This window comes from Medicago sativa, chromosome 5, assembly GCF_051527215.1.
Source record: "Medicago sativa cultivar Bolivia chromosome 5, Bolivia_mono, whole genome shotgun sequence".
Lineage (NCBI taxonomy): Eukaryota > Viridiplantae > Streptophyta > Magnoliopsida > Fabales > Fabaceae > Medicago > Medicago sativa.
The window spans coordinates 78,523,710-78,544,724 of NC_140753.1; the positions used below are offsets into that span (position 1 = coordinate 78,523,710).

The 21,015-nt window shown below is 32.1% G+C and overlaps 2 protein-coding genes and 1 pseudogene across 4 annotated transcripts; all 3 read left to right on the forward strand.

Moving 5' to 3' along the window:
- The first annotated feature begins 3,093 nt into the window (after positions 1 to 3,093).
- Positions 3,094 to 4,929, forward strand: LOC146925375 (DGCR14-like protein). The gene has a single exon (XM_085710314.1). It carries the CDS (start codon positions 3,221 to 3,223, stop codon positions 4,751 to 4,753), a length of 1,533 nt encoding a protein of 510 aa, XP_085566440.1. The 5' UTR covers positions 3,094 to 3,220; the 3' UTR covers positions 4,754 to 4,929.
- Positions 4,930 to 8,288: 3,359 nt separating this feature from the next.
- Positions 8,289 to 11,919, forward strand: LOC146925376 (putative serine/threonine-protein kinase WNK11). 3 transcript variants are annotated; one of them, XM_085710305.1, is made up of 3 exons: positions 8,289 to 8,717; positions 9,517 to 10,037; positions 11,351 to 11,919. In XM_085710305.1, the coding sequence occupies exons 2-3, from the start codon at positions 9,543 to 9,545 to the stop codon at positions 11,738 to 11,740; spliced, it is 885 nt and encodes a 294-aa protein (XP_085566431.1). In that variant the 5' UTR covers positions 8,289 to 8,717; positions 9,517 to 9,542; the 3' UTR covers positions 11,741 to 11,919. The 3 variants fall into 3 exon arrangements, with proteins under 3 accessions (XP_085566431.1, XP_085566433.1, XP_085566432.1); XM_085710307.1 differs by having other exon boundaries at positions 8,494 to 8,717; positions 9,523 to 10,037; XM_085710306.1 differs by having other exon boundaries at positions 8,515 to 8,717; positions 9,512 to 10,037.
- Positions 11,920 to 13,190: 1,271 nt separating this feature from the next.
- Positions 13,191 to 14,564, forward strand: LOC146925377 (F-box protein CPR1-like; annotated as a pseudogene).
- Positions 14,565 to 21,015: the final 6,451 nt, after the last annotated feature.

Consider the following 21,015-nt stretch of genomic DNA (forward strand, 5'->3'; position numbering starts at 1 on the left):
TAAATTATATATTAAGGGTGTCCGCGGTGTGGTTTGAATCGGTTTTTAGGTAAAAAAAAAAAAACCATCCTATTTAAACTAAAAAATCATGTGTGGATGATACTTTAAACAAATATGATATGATCCAATTAAATGTGATTTATTTGGATCAAATTTTTGGATACCCAAATTAATAATGTAATCTAAAATATATTTAAAATTAATATTATGAAATGAAAATGATCGATTATGATTGAAACATATGAAGTAGTAAAAATATAAAATCAATTAAACTAATAGATTAATACAGTTTATTATACTTATAAAAAAATTATTAAAACTTGCTTATGCATTTGGTTTAATTTTGAAAAGGTGATGCGAAATCCACTTCAAACTCAAAAGTTTTTACAAAACATCCAAATTTTTGAATTTGTGCAATTTTCATTTTTTTTGATCAGTTTGAATTAGAACACCTCTAGTTCATACCTCAATTTCAAAAAACAAAACAAAACACCAATTTCACTACTATAGTAAGTAAAAAAAACTAAACCAAAGAGAAATTGGATGGTTAATAAAGAGAAAAGAAATTACCACAAAGAAATTGATGTGTGAATGTAATTGAGTAATCAATCGAACTGAATGTGAGTGAAAGGTATTATGTTTGTGAGTTTGTGTTGTGTTTGGATGGAAGCAATAAGAAAGAGAGAAATTGTTTTTTTCTTATTTGACTCAAGAAAGAATAATATGTTTTTCTATGTATGTTGTGTTGTGATCTCTTTGTGTTGTGATGTGTGTGCATTTATAGTATCTCATTTATTACTTCTTTTTTTACAATTATTATATTTCATTGACTTTATTAAATAGTTGGTCATTTTATATTTGAAAAAATAAATGCAATACAATATACATTTCATTTGGTCAAAATAGAAATCAATATATATAGAGACATTTCATCTGGTCAAAACATAAATCAATATACATACATACATACATACATACATACATACATACATATATATATATATGGTTTTGCTAGAAGACACCTTTTATGAAGGTGTCTTTTAGCAAAGTTATAACTAAAAAGTGGAAATCACACCTTGAGGTGTGGGTTGCTAAAAGACACCTTCATGGGTATCTTCTAGCAAAACCCATATATATATATATATATATATATATATATATATATATATATATTATTAATTGGGAAGTTTTTTTTTCCAAATATACCTCAACCTAAGGGAGTTTGAGGTCCGGTTTGGATAAGTTTTGAGACAAAAAATCAACCGATCTAAAATAAAAATCACATGCGGTTCGGTTCGGTTTGGATGATTATTCTAAAAAAATCCAATCCGATCCGATCCCAATATATGCGGTTTAATTTGGGTCGGTTTTTGGATATCCAAAGTGAAACATGTAATTTTTTTTATTAATATTGATATTAGAAAAACACAATAAAATAATAGGTTTTATGCAAAATATAACACAAATCTATTAAAAAAATAACATTACATAATGAAAATGATCAAATTTGAAATATATGATGTTGTAATAATATAGATTAAATTAATGTAATATATAAGATTAAATACAAACAAACAATATATTAACGCAATGTATAACACTAATAAAATAATAAGTATTAAAATATACTTTTGCGGTTCAGTTTTGAAAAAGTGATCCGAAATCTGATCTGATCCTAGCGGTTTTTACAAAACAACATCCAAATGCATTCAAAAATATTCAATTTTTTTTGGTTTTTGGTTTTTTTTTTATCAGTTTACGGTTTTATTTTGGATTAGTTTGGATTTGAACACCACTGCCTCAACCTATGCAATATTCAATGTTGAACAGAAAAATGTAAATTCATGTTTAATATTTAAAAATGCTGACTTTATCATATATATAGTACCGGTAAAAAATTTATATTATTAGTCTTCAATTTTTGGTGGAAAATGATGAATAGTTTTTTTTTAAGGAATGAATAGTTGACAATTGAGAGCTTTTCAAATAATATAATATCATTATTAATACTATAATACAATTTTGTCTTTTGAAAAATAAAGTTGTCAAAGGAGGTGTTAGATCTTTGACCTCTATTGTCGTTTTATCCATTTTTCCCTCGGTTTGACGACGAACAATTTAGTTCAAACCCGTTTATGGTTGTTTCTCTTTCTTCTTCTTTGACCTCCAGTCTTATATTTCCTTTTTTTTAAAAAAAAAAAAATCTACTTCTAAGCATGCGTACAAAAGTTAATTAAAACATAAGAATGATACTCATGAATTAACAACATCTAAGCATGCGTACAGAAGTTAATTAAAACATAAGAATGATACTCATGAATTAACAACTTCTAAGCATGCATACAGAAGTTAATTAAAACATAAGAATGATACTTATGAATTAACATGAATCAAGAACAAAAAATGTTGATAGAAAAATATTTGTAGGATCATATAGTTTAAAGAAATATTTTAGACAACTAAAAATAAAATTTGATATATTTATAGAGAATCTCTTATTACTTAAAGTTAACCCGTAAGCAATATTTTGCCCTAGATTTACCCTAATTTCTCTGCTTAATTTTACTATATTAACCCTATTTAATTTAAACAAAATGGTAATTGTTATGAAAATCTCATATTTTTATACAAAACATCTCTTATCTCTTATTACTTAAAGTTAATCCGTATGCAATATTTTGCTCTAGATTTACCATAATTTCTCTGATTAATTTTACTATATTAACCCTATTTAATTTAAACAAAATGTTAATTGTTATAGAAATCTCATATTGTTATGCAAAGCATCTCTTATTACTTAAAGTTAACCCGGAAGCAATATTTTGCTCTAGATTTACCCTAATTTATCTGCTTAATTTTACTATATTAACCCTATTTAATTTAAACAAAATGTTAATTGTTATGGAAATCTCCTATTGTTATGCAAAGCATCTTTTCTCTTATTACTTAAAGTTATTATAGATAGACGAATTGGTGTCTTTTTAGTCGATAAGACCCATGCAGTAGTAATCTATTTGCATAATAAAAAATTGTTAACCCATCTTTTAGCTTGTTTATTTAAGAGAAACGCGTCGTGAGAATCAAAGTTCCATTATCTGCGTTTTCGTTCTTCTCTCAAAAAAATAAAATCAAAACCCTAACCCTGAAAACCAAATCCCCAATTTTCAATTTTCCCAATTCAGTTCAATCTCATCAATTCAATCAAACCCTAATCCTAAAAATGCTTCAATCACCAGGTCACTCTCCACTCCATCTCTCATCACCATCACCTTCACCTTCAATTTCCGAATATTCAATCCAAAACCCTAAAAAATCTGATTCAAGTGTTCAACACCAGAAGAATCATCGCCAGCCAACGGTTCTCGATGAAGATACATACGCTGAAGCTTTGGAGAAGATAATCGAGCGTGATTACTTTCCTGATATCTCAAAGCTTCGTGATCGACTTGATTGGCTTGAAGCGATAAAAACCGGTGATCCTGTTCAAATTCGTGATGCCCAGTTGAAGATTATCGAGCGACGTCGTGTTGGTGGCGGAAAGGTAACACCTTTACATACGGTTGATTCTAGAATTTCGCGTACGCCAGGTTCGACTTTTGTTAGAAATTTTACTCCTTTAGATGAATTTGATGGTAAAACGCCTGTAGTGAATGGTATAGGAGTTGGTGAGGGTGAGAGAGAGGAGGATGGTGGGGTGGATACAAATCTTGGGCTTGATCAGTTTTTGGGTAGGTATACTAGTGAGGATAATCAAAGTTTTTCGAAGATTTTGGAGAGAGTTAATAGGAAGAGGAAAGAGAGGTTTGGTTATTTGGAAGATAGTGTGAATTCGAATGCGAATGGGGATGCTATTGAGGATGAGAAGAGGGATAGGATAACTGATGGGTATGGTACTTCTTATCAACCTCCTAGTACGTTGGAAGGATGGAATTATACAGCGAAGAATTTGATGATGTATCATCCTGCTGATCGGGGTGAGGTTCCATTGACCGAGGAGGAAAGGGCTGTTAGAATTAAAGCTGCCACGAAGGAGATTGATCGGGTGAATACTAGGTTTCATGGTAAAATGATGGATTCTAGGCCGAAAGAGGACGGAACAGTTGAGATGCTTTATACTCCTGTTGCTGGTGCTACTCCGGTGCCTATGTCTTTTAGAGATGCGGATAAGTTGAAGAAGTATGATTTGGAGGATTTGAGGAAGACTCCGAATCCGTTTTATTTGGAGTCTGGGAAGAAAGCTGAGAATGGTTATAGCTATGTTAAGACGCCATCTCCTGCGCCGGGAGCTGATGAGTCTCCGTTTATTACTTGGGGAGAAATTGAAGGGACTCCGCTGAGGTTGGATATGGAGGATACGCCAATTGATATTGGTGGTAGTGCTGATGGACCTCATTATAGGAGTCCTTCTGCACCGGCTAGAGACGCCAAGGCACACTCGCTTTCTAGGGAGGCTGCGCGGAATTTGAGGGAGAGGTCGAAGAAGTTTTGTAAACCCCCTTTGGCATCACCAGCTAGAGGTGGAAGTGCTAGTCCAAGCATGCGGACGCTTTCTCCTGCTGCTCAGAAGTTCGTTCGGAATGCAATTGCAAAGTCATCGTCTTCCGTTGACGAGACACTCCGTGCAAGTTACCGAGGTTCTACTCCTGCTCTGGCTACTCCTACAAGAGTTAGAAGTGTGTCGAGGCTTGGTAGAGACGAGAGCACGGTTTCCAGGTCTCCATCTGTTAGAGACGGCTCCAATCCTCCCTGGTGAATTATTGTAACATATTTTGAAACATTGATAATATGAATGTGCTGTAAGTTTTTTTTTTTTTTTTTTTTCCATCTTGGATAGCATCTCAAATCTCAGAAGACATAAGTTTATGAAAAAAGAGAAATGTATAACAATAATTAAATCTGCATTATGAATTTTGTGACCTCATTTCAGAATGTTAATCTTTTTAGTTTTTGTTCCTTGCTGCCAGTATGCAAAATCTTGTTGGCAAAAGATTGACAATCAATCCCCTGTATATTGAAGGCATTGCTGAATATAAGATTGACTATGAAGTTACAATCTTTGATCTTTTGCTTGTTTCATAGGCCTCGTTCTTGTTGCCAAGTTCCTCCATGTTTCTTCTTTGCCTAAAAATATTTGAGGCTCTTTCTGTGTTCATAAATATACTATGTAGGAAGTAAGTTATGTATCTAAATTCCAACATTGATGGTAGTCCAATGCTTATTTTATGGTAAGGCCTCTTATGTAAATTATTAGATGAGATGAGGTTAGGATACACGACTTAGCAGGTTGTTGAGCCTGTATGCAATGGATCTTACTGCCTTTCTCAGTTCTTCCATTTGATGTGCTTGCCCTTAATAAAGTAAACAGTTAATATCAAAAGGCAAGTTTGAAGCTGATCGATCATACTGCAGATTTTCTTCTGCATAATCTGCAGGATATGGTCTTGTTGTAGGTGCTTGTGGTGCTTCCTTGTTGTGGGTTGGGAGTGATCTTGTATTGTACAATCAATTTTTAGTCTTGTTATAGGGGCTGTAAAAAACTAGGAAACTATGTTTTAGCATGTGCAAGGATGATGTTGGACCTTAGGAAGCTTTGTGTATTTGAGGTTTAGATTCTTTTGGTGGTTGGTGATTTGCGTTGTAATGTCTCTATGTATACACTCTTTGCACACCTTGTGCCTAGCGTAGATGCAATTAATATATTTTGTTTTTTTGTTAAAAGAGCTTAAGGCAAGGTTTCTTCTCATGGAGATGTAGTTCGTTTTAAGGGGAGGATCTGCTAACTGAAGAGTATATATTTACAGTTTCCAACCTACCAGTGAGTCTGCAAAAAAACTCTTTCAAAACTCTTGAAAATTCAACCCCCAAACATAATTTTAGAGTTGATTAACATTTAAGTTTAACTAATAAAAATCTTGTGAAGTTAGACGTATCTGCAGGTCGTGTAGAGAACTTAAATCTCGTGAAGGTGACATATCTGCAGGTCGTATAGAGAACTTTTGAGGCCTAAGACAATTATTAGTAGTGTGACCTAATGCCTAAGAAAGTTCTTAGAGATGCTCAATTATTATGATTTTATAATTTATTTGTAGCAAATATCTTTTCAGCATTTGTCAAGATGATGGGGTTGTTCTTTGTTAACCACAATGAGTTCAAAATACAAAGTACTGACATTTTTTGTTTGTTTTGATTTTGACTTCAAGCATGTTAGTGCGTTTCATTCATAATGATAGTTTCGATAAAAGGTGGCATATTATCAAAAACACAAGGACTATCATATGATCGAGATGCCCTCGCCAATGAGTGAGCTGTCTGATTGGATTGTGCTTGTCGCCTTTCAAAACTTACCCAAAAGTTGGTGCTAACTAACAGCAATTCCCTACATTTATTGAAAAAGCTTCCTGCTGCAGTGTTAATGTTTATACAGTCGGTTTTACTGCAGTGTTAATGTTCATACAGTCAGTTTCGTTATGAATGTGGTGCTGGTTCCAGAGTTGTAGCCACTGCAGTACTAGCCATAAACCAAAGGCTGCTTCTATTGCAGTCAGACTTCTTGCATGCCAAGCTATGCGCACCCAAATCAGCCTTGTTCATCGCTCAAGCATACTCCGTAGCCAAACCTGTTTTCTTCTGGAAAAAGAGCCCTATCGATATTGCATTTTAGCCGGTTGTTTTTGCCATTTAACATCGCCTCTTGTGCTGCTGTCACCCGAGGCTGTATTTTGATTCTGGTGCACTACTCTCCAGTCCTGTGCTACAGTTTTCCCTCATACTCGCATGATAAACAGGACAACATAGAAAATATTGCCTCATCAAAATCTGCTGCTACGTTCACTAAGTTGATTCAACTTCCAAATTCCTACTTCCATCCATGCTTCCTTTGTTGACTCGCACCAGAAAAATACGTGCCACTAAGTAGTGTGTAGAATGCTTCAAGTTATGTAAAAACTAATATGTTAAAGCAAAAAAAAATGGTAGAATAGTTGGTTTAATTTTTTATTTCTTGGTGATTTGGCTTCTCAAATTAATTTCTTTTTAAGTATAATTACCTTTAAAATTTGACATTAAGTTCAAATGGTAAAAATCAAACAAAATAGAAAAATACAATGGAAAACATAAATATATTAAAATCCAAAAAACGTACTCAACATTTTATTAATTTAATCATCTAAACAAAAGTCTCTGAAGACCACCAATAATTAAGTGATATTGCTCCTAACCTAAGTGATACAAGTTGTGCATTTTTTTTATCATCTACAATTGCTTGTTAATTTGTAATTAAATAGCTAAAATTTCATAAAAATATGGCATGTTTTGGCAATTGGCATGAAGGCCATTATGTTGCCTTTTACATTGCCTTGCATGGCTCACACTCACACCTAAAAGAGCCTATAGCCACACTGAATTGCGTGTTATCAATTTTCAATCCTCTTCTCCGTACTCTCTCATTTTCTCTCTCGTGATAGTAGATAATAGAGATCGACCAACAACCAATTGTTTTGTTAATTTGGTTTGTGTATAAGATTCATCAAAATAATTTTTGTATCAAACCCTCCTAATGGTGCAAGAAAATAAGAGAAGTATTTAAAGTTGAAACCATAATATCACAACCGCTTAGATCTACAAAATGAATTTGACTCTTGTAACGTAACAAATCAATGTTTAAATTTTGATCAAAATATACTTATAGTTGAATCTTGATGTTCTCGAGTAACATTTTGGCTAGATCAAGTAAAATATCACGCTTATCGACCAAATACCACATATACCAACCTATCACGCTGACAAATCAATGTTTAAGTTAAATCATCTCGCTACAACCTTACGTCTCATTTCTAACATAGAGAGTTTGCATGTACACCACTCCATCACAATCTTCTCACCTAATTTTTTTTTTGTCAAGTAGTCCAGTGGTTAGAACTCGCCTTTTTCAAGGTGAATAAGTGGGATGTCCAGGGTTCGAACTTCATCCTCTGCATATAATAATGCATGTCTCTAGCAACTGAGCTATGACTCTTCTCACCTAATTATTAATAAGGAGAATGATAATCATTGCCCTTGAGCCATTGATTAAAGTACTAAAATAAGTAAGTTTACATCGAAAAATGGTGTAATTATTATAATCATGCTAACTTGTGCCCTTATGACACATGTTAAAGAACTGATAAAGTAGAAATTATTACAAAAAAAACCCCAAACTATTATTCCCTGACTATTATTACAAAAACCCCTAAAAAAAGAAATTATTGTTACAAGAAGTGTCATCAATAAACAAGACAATGTTGGAAGATTGAGATAATGAGTTGGCACGGGTGTTCCCTGAAACTTTTTCTTTCTTTCTTTTGAATGAAAATCTTTCCCCATTCTTCTCGTGAACGTAACAAATTCAGAATCCCATCAGATTCAGTGTTTTTTTTTTTTTTTTTACTTTTTTTGGATAAAAATTCAAAATTTTCAATTATTTGTGCTGAATAATAGGAGTGTATTCAGTGTTTTCAATTACGTACCATAGTATCAAAAATAGAAATAGTTAGAAAATCAAGAAAACTGAAGAAAAAGAATAACAAAGTAAAAACACTTTCACATGATAAATTTGCCACCTCATCATCTCCCTCCAAAACGACACCGTTCACTAATTTTCCCTCCTTTTTAAGGCGGTGAATCGGTGTTGAAGAAGAAGTTGCAGAAATTCCCAATTCACCATTCACAAAACCTAATACGTAATCATTCACCATTTCTTATCTAATTATTTCACTATCTTTCGCATTTCAATTTTTTAATTTTCGTTTAGTTTAATCAATTATTTTCTTAATTAAGCATAACTTCTATTTTTGTTTAACGTTTCTTGATATAATCTTGATAAATCACTTTCTTCATTGCATAACTAACATTTCAGTGTTTTTTTTTTTGTTACAATTCTTGAGGTTCCATTTTTGGATGAGTTAAAATTTACTCTATAGTTGTAGAATTGATTTTGATATGTTTGAGTAGAATTGATTCTAGCTTTTATTTTGAGATTGAATTAATTCTAACTTGAAGCTAGAAATTGAAGTTTTTTATTCTAGAATTGAGTCTTTACTATATGTGTAAAATTGATTATGTCACAAAAAATTCTGACTTAAAAGCTAAAAATTGGAGCTTTTGATTCTAAAAGTGGCTTTTACACCATAATTTCAACTCATTTTTAGCATTGAAACATAAATTACTTTATCTTCAACTTACTTTTTGTTAGAATCAATTTTACAGAATAATTCACTTTTTATTTGAATCAATTTTACGAAATAATTCACTTATGGTGTGTGTTTGGTTGTACCACAACAAAAATTGATTTTAAATGAATTGATTTTGACTAAAAGTGATTCTAATAAATTTTCGTAGCTGCATAACCAATTTTATCTTGTTCTTTCTTGATGGTACTATTTTCATTGAAAAACTGAAGTTAATCTTGACATGCAGATTCTTTCTTTATTTATTTATTATTAAATTATGGACATAATTGTGTTGTTTGTGTTAGTGTAGGTGTAGGTGAGATTAGGGTTTTGAAAATGCCTGCTGAGAATTGGGATGGAGAAGTAGAACCATTTGCTGAAGTTGATCCAACAGGAAGATATGGCCGTTACAATGATTTGCTTGGAAGTGGAGCTGTGAAAAAAGTATACAGAGGTTTTGATCAAGAAGAAGGAATTGAAGTTGCGTGGAATCAAGTTAAACTTCGGAATTTCAGCAACGATCCTGTCCTTATCAATCGTCTTCATTCTGAGGTTGAATTGCTCAGAAATCTTAGTAACAAGTATATCATTGTTTGTTACAGTGTGTGGAAAGACGATGATCGTGGTAATATCAATTTTATTACCGAGGTTTGTACTTCTGGGAACCTTAGGGATTACAGGAAGAAACATCGACATGTTTCAATTAAGGCATTTAAGAAATGGTCGAAACAAGTTCTTGAAGGACTGGAGTATCTTCATACACATGATCCCTGTATTATTCATAGGGATCTGAATTGCAGTAATATCTTTGTTAATGGAAACATTGGCCAGGTTAGTTTGTTGGTTTCTTATTTTGGTATTGATTGATAGATGAATAGAATTTAGAAGCGTGTGTTTGGTTCTGTTGGGACTGAAATTGATTTTGACTTAATTGACATTCTAAAATGATTTTGGATGAAAGTGAGTTGAACAAAAATGATTTATTTTTGGTTAGTTCACAAAAAAATGTGATATTTATCCATTGAGTATGTTTGAATAGTTTGGATCTGAATTGTTTTGTGTGTATATATGTTAATAAGTTTGAGCATTGATTCTATGTACCAACCATAGCTAGAAATAGTAGCTTTTAGGTAGAACTGATTTTGGTAATGGAATCAATTCTAAAGTCAGAAGTCAAACATACAATTTATGGTCAAGGATATTTGACTAACCCAAATGTGATTAAGGTAGGGAGGTACAAACTGAAACCAAACATAATAGGCTTAATGTATGTAATAATGGTTATGGCTAAATCATCTTTTTTGGATGAAAGTGAGTTTAACATGTTACAAAACCAAGTGATTTTTATCCATTTATGTTTGGATTAGAATTGTTTGTGTGTATATATGTTAATATATTTGAGAATTGTCTGTGCCAATGTAGAAGTTAGAAATATTAGCTTTTAGGAAGAATTGTTTTTGGTAGTGGAATAATTTCTAAAACTAGAAGTCAGACATAACAATAGATGGTCAAATCACGTTTGTCTAAGTCAAATGTGATTATGGGAGATACAAACGTGGAACCAAACATAGGCTTAATGTATGTGGTAAAATGATTATGGTTAAATCATCTTTTCTTCGTAAAGCATTTAATGACCGAGTTTTATTGTAGACCATTATAAACGATCTAATAGCATTGAACGCTGTTTGTGGGCTGAGACATATATGAGGACTATTGAAAGGAAAGACAGTTGAATAATGACTAAATTAAGCAAATTTTACTTCCATGGATTTGACTTTATATAGATATATTTCTGTAATTTTTCCCCTTAAGTAATGGATGGTTTGATTTGTAGATTTGCTTCCCTCTAAAGTGAGTAGAGAGAGTCAAATGAAACAATGAAGAGTTGATATTTAACTATATCAGTGATTTGTTTTGCATGTGTATACAATATAAACCTTGATTTAATCATTAATAGTATTAGATTACTCACTTCACACTATAAAGTGAGTTGCTCACTTTAGAGAAGTCGGATCATGATTTGTGTGCTTATGTTGATAGAAGATCTAGAAACCAATGTCAATTCCCACATCAAAACACAACAAGTAAAATTATTGTGATTTAATGAGTTTTGAAAAATCAGTTTTTAACTTTGGATTTTGTAGGTGAAAATTGGTGATCTGGGATTGGCTGCAATAGTAGGAAGGACCCATGCAGCACATTCGATTTTAGGGACTCCTGAGTACATGGCACCTGAGCTGTATGAGGAAGATTACACTGAAATGGTGGACATATACTCTTTTGGAATGTGTTTGCTTGAAATGGTTACAATGGAGATACCATATAGTGAATGTGACAGTGTAGCCAAGATATACAAAAAGGTCACAATGGGAATTAAGCCTCAAGCCTTGAGCAATGTCAGAGAACCAGAAGTGAAGGCATTCATTGAGAAATGCATTGCACAACCAAGGGCAAGACCTTCAGCCACTGATCTTCTTAAGGATCCTTTCTTTTTTGAACTCAACAATGATGAAGAATCAACACCTATCACTTGATTGATTTCCTTCATTCACACGTATTCATTTGTCCAACTACATACTTTTTACGTGATTTGTTAGTATGTGCATTTGAACCACTCTAGTTTCACTATATCAATAATGTACATAACTTAATCAATTAACTGAACTGTAGTCTACTTCAGTTTCACTATATCAACAATGTACATAACTTCATCGTAGTAGTGTTACAACCTACTACTTAATCATACTTTGGGCTATTTGGAATTAGAATCTAAGAAAGGTATGCATCTTTTCCGACACATTGCCCAATGTATTCACGGGAGATATCTCTTTATGCACCTAACAATTGCTCACATGTATGATGTATCTAACTTGAACGATTACGGTTCGTTGCTAAATGATAGTTAACTGTCGTTCAACACTTTTTAAATTGATTTAACCGATTTAAAAAGCGTTCAAAGGGTACTAACTACCGGTGGGGAGCGTTTTAGGTGTTGTGTGCAATTGCTAAGTTCTCCGTATTCATGATGGTCTTTTATCTTATTATCTGGCCTCATTGTTTGTCACTCCATGGTCTTTGAGCCCTCTTTTTCATACACATATCAGTTGTTCCCATAGTTTCACAAAGCTTACATATTACAGTTCAAGTTATTCTTTTCTTTTTTTATATATCAGAATCAAATGTATAAAGAAGGAAATTGTTATCACGTTCTTATTTGCATTGGTTCATTTATAATACAATATTTTTGAACTTATATTTTTACAGAGGAATGTTTTGAACTTATTTGTTGATTCTAATATAGAGTTGGGTTAGAAACATTAACTTTTACATTGTTATTGAAAAAATCACGTGGATCCCATCACTTTGTGAAATCTATTTCTAAAACTCTGAAATTCAAATGAATTTCACTCACCAAAAGAAATTAAAAGAGATCCTTTAACATATCAATATTGTGTGAGTGATATAATTTATTAGGTTAAGTAACTTTTTTATCGCAATAAATATCTCAAATTTTGTTTTTAGTCTTTTTTTTTTTTAAAAAATAACAAGTTTTAATCCTCAAAATATTTTCCGTCACGACTGTTGTTCCAATGTTTTAAGTTAGTTCACACGTATTCTTTACATTTTTGAAACATTATAAATATCTCTCGTACAAAAATCTAGAACTTTTTAACAAAATAAGAATTAAATATAAATTTTCAAGCACTAATAACTTAAAAATTCATATTTAAGTCATCTATTGTTAGAAAAATTTAAATTTTGTAAGAGAAATTTCTATAATATATTAAACATGACTATAATAATTAAATTCAAAATTTCGAAGGATACTTATGAGTTTTACTTAAAAGTTGGGATCAAAAGTGGTGACAAACAATATTTGGAGAACTAAAAATTGATCAATTTTTTAGAGAGATTAGAGAGCCCAAACCAAATATAAGGATAAATCCTCTGTTCCATCGCTAAACAAAATTCAACACTTCTTTTGTTGCTCTCGTGACGCTTTCAAACGGAAGCCGTGTTCCCTGCTGATTATCTTGTTACCGTCGTTGGAGATGAAGGTTAGCAATCATATACATGACGATATTGCCTTTTCTATTCTCTCCAAACTTTCTCTCAAATCTTTGAAGCGATTTGAATGCGTAAACAAGTCATGGTCCTTACTATTTGATAACCCTTATTTCATGACTTTGTATCGCAACTATCTCTTAACAAAGAATCATCCTTATTATGAAGATAAATCTGTCGTACTCGTAGAAACAAGACCAATTGATCGTGCTAGCTATTACGAATATATAAATATTTTGCATTCTCTTTCAGGTGAGAGGTGTGAAAACGTGGTTCAATTAGATTGGCCGAAGCCATTTTCAGATGATGACAATCCATTTCAAGAGGATGATTCACATCCACCGCCATTTGAAGATTATGCCTCATCATCCGAAGAGGATGATCAAGAGGATCGTTTTCCTATTTTTCAAATGTTGGGTTCGGTTAGTATTAATGGCACTCTTTGTCTTGAACGTTACCAACCTGGGGAAACCCAAATTGTATTGTGGAACCCAACTACAACGGAATGCAAGTTGATTCCTCCCAGCCCTATTGAATGTAAACCTTATTGGTGTGTTTCACCCCATAATGATCAGGTTCGAGTTGGTTATGACCGTGTTACACATGACTATAAGTTGATTAGGTTCATAAGTTATAAACCAAGCCGTGACTGGCCATTGATTTCTTTTTGGGAGATGTATAGCCCAAATAGTAACACTTGGAGGACAATTGATGTTGATATGCTTCGTTCTCATGACAATGTAGACGTGTACATGGATGGAGTGTGTCATTGGTGGGCTAAAAAAGAAGCACAAACATATTTGGTGTCGTTTGACTTCAGCAAAGAATCTTCCATAACAACACTCATACCCTCTCATGCGGATAATTTTCATTTGTGCTGGAGACGCTTGGTGTTGTTGAATGGGTCTATTGCTTTCATCTTATATTTTGACAAGACCTCTATACTTCACATTTCAATTTTAGGTGAACTCGGTGTAAAGGATTCATGGATCAAACTCTTCGTAGTTGAATCCTTACCTTGCCTTCATGTTCCAATTGGAGCGGGTAAGAAGGGCAGGATACTGTTCAGAAAAAAAAGACGGCGAACTAGCGTGGTTTGATTTAAGTAACAAGACGATTGAGGAGATTGGTGTTGAAACAAGTCAATCTTTTTTTAAATTAGTATTCCATAAAGAAAGCATTCTTCCAATTGGAGGAATAAATAGTTGAATTATTTTTTTTCTTCTTGTTTTCACTCATGAGTTATGCCTTCTTGTTATCGACCATACCAAATTAAGAAACCATTTAATAGTATGAGCTATGCTTTATGATTTTAGTTTGAAAGTTTTATGAACGCTCTTTTGCCAATTTTAGGTTTATATTTGAGAAGCTTGATTGTCTAATTAATTAGCAATATATCTTTGTTTAAATTTGGATTTAACAGTTAACAGTAGTACTCCATCAATGACATTGCTTTTGATATGAAGATACCTTTAGTTCTTTGAAATTCATATGAATAAATAGTTTGTTGTGCGAAAACTTTACATCTATCTCATGTTTGCATACTATTAAAATGCAAGCTTCCATTGGATTGATGTTTAAGTCAATTGATATTTCTAATCATATTTCTTTTAGTGCTGTTGAATCATTTTATATCCCTATAATCTATATAGATGAATCCAATTTGTGCATTGAACACATGAGAAAAATATGTGATTTGATGGGACATCTTAAGGCATGCTCAGAATAATATGGTTGGTAGGCTGCTCAAAGATACCCGATAAAAATGCTATCAAAAGGTCTGCTTTAAAATGTTTGAAAATAATTTGTGATTTCGATTGCATTTAAGCATTTATCTATAACTTATAGTAATCCTTGGAATTTCAGCAACGATCATGTTCTTATTAATCGTCAACATTCCGAGGTTGAATTGCTCAGAAATCTCAGTAACAAGTACGTCATTGTTTGTAATAGTGTTTGTACTTCTGGGAACCTTAGGGATTATAGGAAGAAACATCGACATGTTTCGATTAAGGCATTTAAGAAATGGTCGAATCAAGTTCTTGAAGGACTGGAGTATCTTCATACACATGATCCCTGTATTATCCACAGAGATCTTAATTGCAGTAATATCTTTGTTAATGGAAACATTGGCCAGGTTAGTTTGTTGGTTTCTTATTCGACTTTCTAAAATGATTTTGGATGAAAGTGGGTTAAACATAAAATGATTTATATTTGGTTAGTTAAAAGAAAATTTGATCATTATCCATTGAGTATGTTTGAATAGTTTGAATCTGAATTGTTTTTGTGTGTATATATGTTAATAAGTTTGAGCATTGGTAGAATTCTCAACAGAAGCTGGACATAGTAGGTTTTAGTTAGAACTGATTTTGGTAATGGAATCAATTCTTAAGTCAGAAGTCAATTATATAATTTATGGTCAAACATTTGACTAACCCAAATGTGGTTATGGTAGGGAGGTACAAATTGAAACCTAACATAAATAGGCATAATGTATGTATAATGGTTATGGTTAAATCATCTTTTTTCCCCTAGGAAAAGCATTCAATGACTGAGTTTTATTGTAGACCATTATTATAATTATAAAATGATCAAATAGCATAACGTCATCAGAGTGAATAAACATTGAATTCTCACACTAGTTTTGGTGAGAACACTAAATTTAAAGGATTTTTGCTTCCTTGACTTTAATTAGATATTTCTGTATTTCAATTCCCCGGTGAGTAGCGAATAAAATGAAAAGTTGATATTTTACTATATACAAGATTTGTTTTGCGTATAAGATATCAACCATTGATTTAATCATCAAGAATAGATATTATCTGCTTAACACTCTAAAGCGATTTGTTCATTTTAGAAAGGTTGGATTTTGATTTGTCCGTTTAGATTGATAGGGATGAAAAAGAATTGGCTCGTCTGAAATGAGTAGTCGGTAAAGTGAGAAAATCAAGAGTTAATATTGTAAACATCAATAATTTGTTGTGCATGTGCATATAATATCAACTATCATTTCTTACTTTTGAGATGTCTTGATGATCAAAACATCTCAAAAGTAATTTCGAGTGGCTTCTAGACACCAATCATTTCTTTCATTCACACATATTCATTTGTCCCAACTATATACTTTTTTACTTGATTTGTTAGTACGTGCATATCAGTAATTTACATAACCTCATCTATGGACTGAACATTGTAAACGACTACTGTAGAGTAGTAATGTACTTGCTCCGTCCCTATATCTAAGCACTCTTTTATTAGAGGCAAATGATGCTTACATATAGGGACATATGAAAGATGAAGTACATAACTTCATCAGTAATATTTTAACCACACATAGTCAGAGTCAAAACCGACTCAAAACTATCCTATTTATGAAAAGATGACACAACTCTTGTGGCAAATAATGTGCTGGAAAGCACCAACTGTCGAATCTATTGGCTGTCTTTGTAATTAGTGGCCGTGGAAGTTGATATTAAAGCAAAAAAACTGAAAAGTAGTGTTACCTAATTAATTCATTACATTAAGAGAATATTGAAATTGTATTAAAGTCTCTTCTTGTCAAGATTTTCGATTGTATCGATGATGATAATTTTTTTTAAGAAGTTTTGTAAATAGATTTTGGCTTGGGTCAAAAGGATTTTCATCATTATTTTAATTGTATGCTTATTTTTTATGTGGTGAAATACTTGCCACTTATGACACATGACTCTCATTTTTGTTTAGTTTTAATCTTATTTTCTTATTCATAGTTAAATCTAATCTATATTCACATTTTTAACTTACTGCCTCATAGTTTGTCACTCCATGGTCGTTTTCATACACACATCTCATAGTTAAATCTAATCTATATTCACATTTTTAACTTACTGCCTCATAGTTTGTCACTCCATGGTCGTTTTCATACACACATCACTTGTTCAATTATTTTCACAAAGCTTACATATGACACTTCAAGTTATTTATCTTCGAATCAAATATAAAATGAAGGAAATTGTTTTTTTAGGGGAAGAAGGAAATTTTTATCATGTCCTTCTTTCCATTTATAATAACAATATTTTTGGTAGTGGTCGGAGTTTGAACCCCCGAACCTTGCATATTTTATGCATTATCCCAATCAACTAAGCTAATTTTGAACGTATTTTTGTTGATTCTTATACAGAGCAATGCTAGATACATTCATTTTAATACTTTCTATATTTAGCTTTTACTTTGTTATCGGTGACCACTTTAGGTGTGACCAATTTCTATAATTATGAGACTCCGTGAATTTTTTTTAAAACAAAATGGTGAATGTTTGAAAGAGGGTAAATTGAATGTTGCCCATGCATATATTAACAACATACTCCTTCCGGTCCTTATTATAAGAAGAAAAACAAAAACACTTGTCAAAAAAAAAAACACATCAAAATCAATGTAATCATTAATTAATGTAACTTTTTGAATATTTCTACAAATATAAACTCATTAAATATACTCACTAACTTTTTTAAATGTGAAGCATTAAAAAGACAAACATTACATAAGGGGTAAAAAAGTCTTTTAAGCAATAACTACATCTCAAAGTTGTGATATTTTCTTATAAATAGGACCAATTTTTTTTTTGAAATTTTTCTTATATATAGGATCGGATGGAGTACATACTATGATGTATTTAACCACTTTTTAGTTATCATCACTTGCTAAAATACCTTCTAAAAAAAATAAGTGAGTGCATTCTAGCAAATACCTACAGGAGTAGCTAACTTAGATCCACTTATCTTTTAGGAGTGTTTGCGTTACTTAACCACTTTTTAGTTATAACTTGCTCAAATACTCCTAAAAATTAAGTAGGCGTATTTAGCAAATCATATGTGTGTGTTTTTTCTATAAATTTTTCATTGAATATTTAATATAAATAATTTTTTTTTGAGTTAGATAAAAATTATGAAGTAACAGAATTATACGTATATCCAATCAGTATAACTACCTTCCATGCATAATTCTAAATACTTTAGATTTTCTTGTCCAAGACAAAATTTCATGAACTCCAAACAAGCCAAAAATAATAAAACACAAGTAACCAAGACAAGCCAAAAATGATAAAAATATAAGTAACCAAGTCAAAATTTTATGAACTCCAAACAAGCCAAAAGTGATAAAAACAAAAGAAAGTTGATACTTGTTTAATATGATTTTCACATGATCCGGCAACTCTGGACGTTCTCATCATTGAACATGTGTGTAGGATCAGCCATACAACGAGACTGAATCGGCGGTTGTGGCATGCAATTCATGGATGGATACATGCATGTTCATGGCTTGTGGATACATGTTCATATGGTGTTGCTGTTGTTGTTGGTTCATCATCATCATATACATGTGATGAAGTTGTTCATATGAATATGGTTGCATTTGCATTTGCATCCCTTGATGATAATATCCTCCACCACCTATTGGAACCATATGTGCCATATTTCCGTTGCCATTATTCTCACCCCCACTTGCATTGCCATTCTCATTCTTCTTACCCCCACTTGCATTGCCATTCTCATTCTTCTTCCCCCCACTGACATTTCCATTATTTCCATTATTCTCACCACTATTGGCATTGGCATTCCCATTCTTCTTACCCCCATTGACATTTCCATTTCCATTACTCTAACCACCTTTCTGGACACTACATATCTCAGCATGCTTCCCAGACTTTCTTTAGTTGTTTTATGAGTTCATTTGGATCTACATTACAACTAATTTATGAATTTATGAAGTTTGTTTATTAAACGATTTATAATTAATTTTTCGTCTATTTTTCTAGAATTATTTTCGATATTTTCCGCTAACGTCCAATAATTAAAACTACAAAATTGGATGTTACACTCTTACTTTAGAAAGGTTGGATCCTAATTTGCCCACTTTAGAAAGGTATGAAAATGATTTATCTCCCTCCAAAATGAGTAGTAGTTAGTAAGGCAAGAAAATTGTTGATATTGTAAACCACTATGATTTGTTATCTATACTATATATAAAGAAAATTATCCCTATCAGCACTTTTGGACTGACTTTTTCCTTTCCAAAAATACCCTCAATTTTCAATATAAATAACACATGTAACAAAAACAAATGTCCAGTTTTTTTCCTTTATCATTTAAAAAGTCTAACAAACTAGATGAGTGTATCTATACTTACTTTTTTATTATCTCAATTATACCCTTAAACAACAATTTATTCTATAATAAATATTGTTGGTGTCATTAAAAAAAAGAATTTAGATTATATCTTTTTTGTTATATTGTTGATTTCATTGAAATAGATAATCATGATTAGTTTGATTTGTTAGAATTTGAAAGCAAAAAACATTTATATTTTTACTTTTTTCCTCAAAAAAAAAATTATATTTTTACTTTTAATCAGAATTAAAATTTCATAAAAAAATACTGTTCTTAATTTTCAAACGTTAGCGCAATAAAAAGAGCAGACCAGCCTTCACCATATGGTGCTTATAATGTTGTTGAGGCCAACCACTACAAGAATTTTGGTTTTTACTGGTGGAAATAATCCCTCCGTAATGCAAAAAATCCCTCACTAATATGCATTAAAGGCATCCGGAAAAAAAAACAAAGACAAAAAAACCACCCAAAAGCAGTAAAGGCATCTGTAGCTGTGAACAAGGCAGCAACTCTGTTACAGCAGCATAACAGCACCCGAAAAAAACTACCATAAGCGCCAACAGTCAGCCAGCCACCCTCCCTCCTACCTAGCTAAACAATCCCGAGGATTCTAACACCACACATAGAACAAACGTGAGGCAATTGCTAACTGAATCATGCTCAAATACCACGAAAGCACCAAAATATTATGCACCAATTCATCTACCTCATCACTCCATTATTGAAAATATTATCATTCCTCCCCTTCCAAATTACCCAAATTGTAGCATTCCAAATTAACCAAAAACCATGTCTAAGTTTCTTCGAGGTCGCTTAATTTGACCAACAACCCAAATGTACATAGAGATTATGAAGGACATTAGTTATGTTCTCATACTATTTGTGTGTGTAAAAAGGTCAGCATGACTACTTATAATACTAACTCCTATATAATGGGCACAAATTCATAATCATCATTTCTATGTAATGAAAACTTGCTGCTACACAAATAAGCTAGTTTATGAATTAAGCTAATTTAACATGAGAATTTTCATTAAAACCTAATTTTCTCATACTAATCACAATACAAATTAATCTCACATAAATATTTCAAGCCTAACTAATTAAATTCAAGCCTAGGAGAGAGCGAGCCAACCTCAATCGTTTACGAACTCATAAGAATTCAATGAACTTTGATGCTTTTCAAATTTTCCCCAATTCCATAATCACTTGACATTTAGCTCCAAACTCACTTCCATTTGAATTTGATGCTTCCAACTACTCCAATAAGGTTATTGCTAACTAAAATCAACACATGTAACAACACAACAACAAAAAGGTTAAATCAATTAGGGTTTCAATTATCATTCTATTGCATGTAAATTTCCTTTTGCTAAGATTAGAACCTAATATGAGAAACTCACCTCAATTAGTATATACCCTCAAGATTTTGATGAAGTGTGTGGGTTCACCAAAGCCCTAAACCTTCATTCTTCTGCCCTTTAGTACTTCTTCAACACGAGCCCTTCATCTTCTTCCTCGAGTAATAGACAGAGGAACAAATGAGCAAACCTAGATGATGGGAAAACAAGGACGATTGAGCAAAAGAGAGATGAAGA

What these genes read in the sequence shown, in the direction of transcription:
- LOC146925376 (XM_085710305.1), top strand. Translation starts at nt 9,543, where the DNA reads ATGCCTGCTGAGAATTGGGATGGAGAAGTAGAACCATTTGCTGAAGTT. An exon ending in TTAATGGAAACATTGGCCAG is followed by an intron (nt 10,038 to 11,350) that starts GTTAGTTTGTTG and finishes TGGATTTTGTAG; the next exon opens with GTGAAAATTGGTGATCTGGG.
- LOC146925375 (XM_085710314.1), top strand. Translation starts at nt 3,221, where the DNA reads ATGCTTCAATCACCAGGTCACTCTCCACTCCATCTCTCATCACCATCA.